This window comes from Microtus ochrogaster, unplaced genomic scaffold, assembly GCF_000317375.1.
Source record: "Microtus ochrogaster isolate Prairie Vole_2 unplaced genomic scaffold, MicOch1.0 UNK7, whole genome shotgun sequence".
Taxonomy (NCBI): Eukaryota; Metazoa; Chordata; class Mammalia; order Rodentia; family Cricetidae; genus Microtus; species Microtus ochrogaster.
The window spans coordinates 6356629-6357483 of record NW_004949105.1 but is presented as its reverse complement, the minus strand read 5'-3'; the positions used below and the strand labels follow the sequence as shown (position 1 = coordinate 6357483).

The 855-nt window shown below is 52.2% G+C and overlaps 1 protein-coding gene across 1 annotated transcript in view; it reads right to left on the bottom strand.

The window, feature by feature from the left end:
• The window catches only part of LOC101999650 (sperm acrosome-associated protein 7-like), a 14054-nt gene extending 13649 nt beyond the window's left edge, over positions 1-405 (bottom strand). The window contains exon 1 of the mRNA XM_005366290.3: positions 283-405. Within this exon, the coding sequence (XP_005366347.1) occupies positions 283-376 (94 nt within the window). The 5' untranslated portion in view covers positions 377-405. The remainder of the gene's footprint in view (positions 1-282) is intronic.
• Positions 406-855: the final 450 nt, after the last annotated feature.

Here is an 855-nt window from a genome sequence, read left to right as displayed (position 1 = left end):
TCTCTCTCTCTATTTTGCCAATACCAGACTCCAGAACAGTGATCCACGGCTACATGTTCATGGCAGGCAGTGGCAGGGCAAACCAGGCAAGTGCTCCTAAGACCTTTCGGACAGAAACCTTAATGAGGTCACTAGGGAGAGTTACCAGGGAGAGCTCAGCTTTGTCATCAATTCAACACCTGGAGTTCAGAAGGGACCCTTTCAACAGCAGCAGAGACGTAAACCATTACCTGCCCATTCATGCCTATGGTTTTCTATCTGCCTGTCTCCTGGGGACTCTACCTGAAAACTCTCTGTTCGGCCAGGGCTGCACGTCTTGCCAGCAGCACAGCAAGAAGACAGAAAAGAAAGCCCTCGCTCTTCTGTTCGCTGCCATACTTCCTCCAGCAGAAGGAGGAGGCTTGATCTCTTGGATACGTAGAATGTCCGGGACCTGTGACATCACCACCAGGAAGAGATCTGGGTTCCTTTTCCTGGTGTGTAGGACTGCACTTGTCTGCTCTTGAGAAGAGGCTGATGGAGTCTACTACAACTGAGAGCATCTCTACTTTGTTCCTCTGCCGGTACCGTGTCTGTCTCAGTCCCCAGATCTTCAAGAACCAGAGAGGTTAGGCATCAGCTCGAAGACTCCTGATGTGAGGGTCAAACCCTAGCATATCTTTTTCCACAAACAGATGGGATGGAAGGATGCTGGAGGACTTGATGAAGTGCAGGATGTATGCCCCAACAAGCAGATCCAGATGGTCCTCGAAGAGCGTGGCCTATGGTTCTGCAGTTTCAGGGTCCTGAGGTTCCGGGAGCTTGAGACCGTCCCTCCCTCCCTGCCTCCCTCCCTGCCTCCCTCCCTCTCTCCTT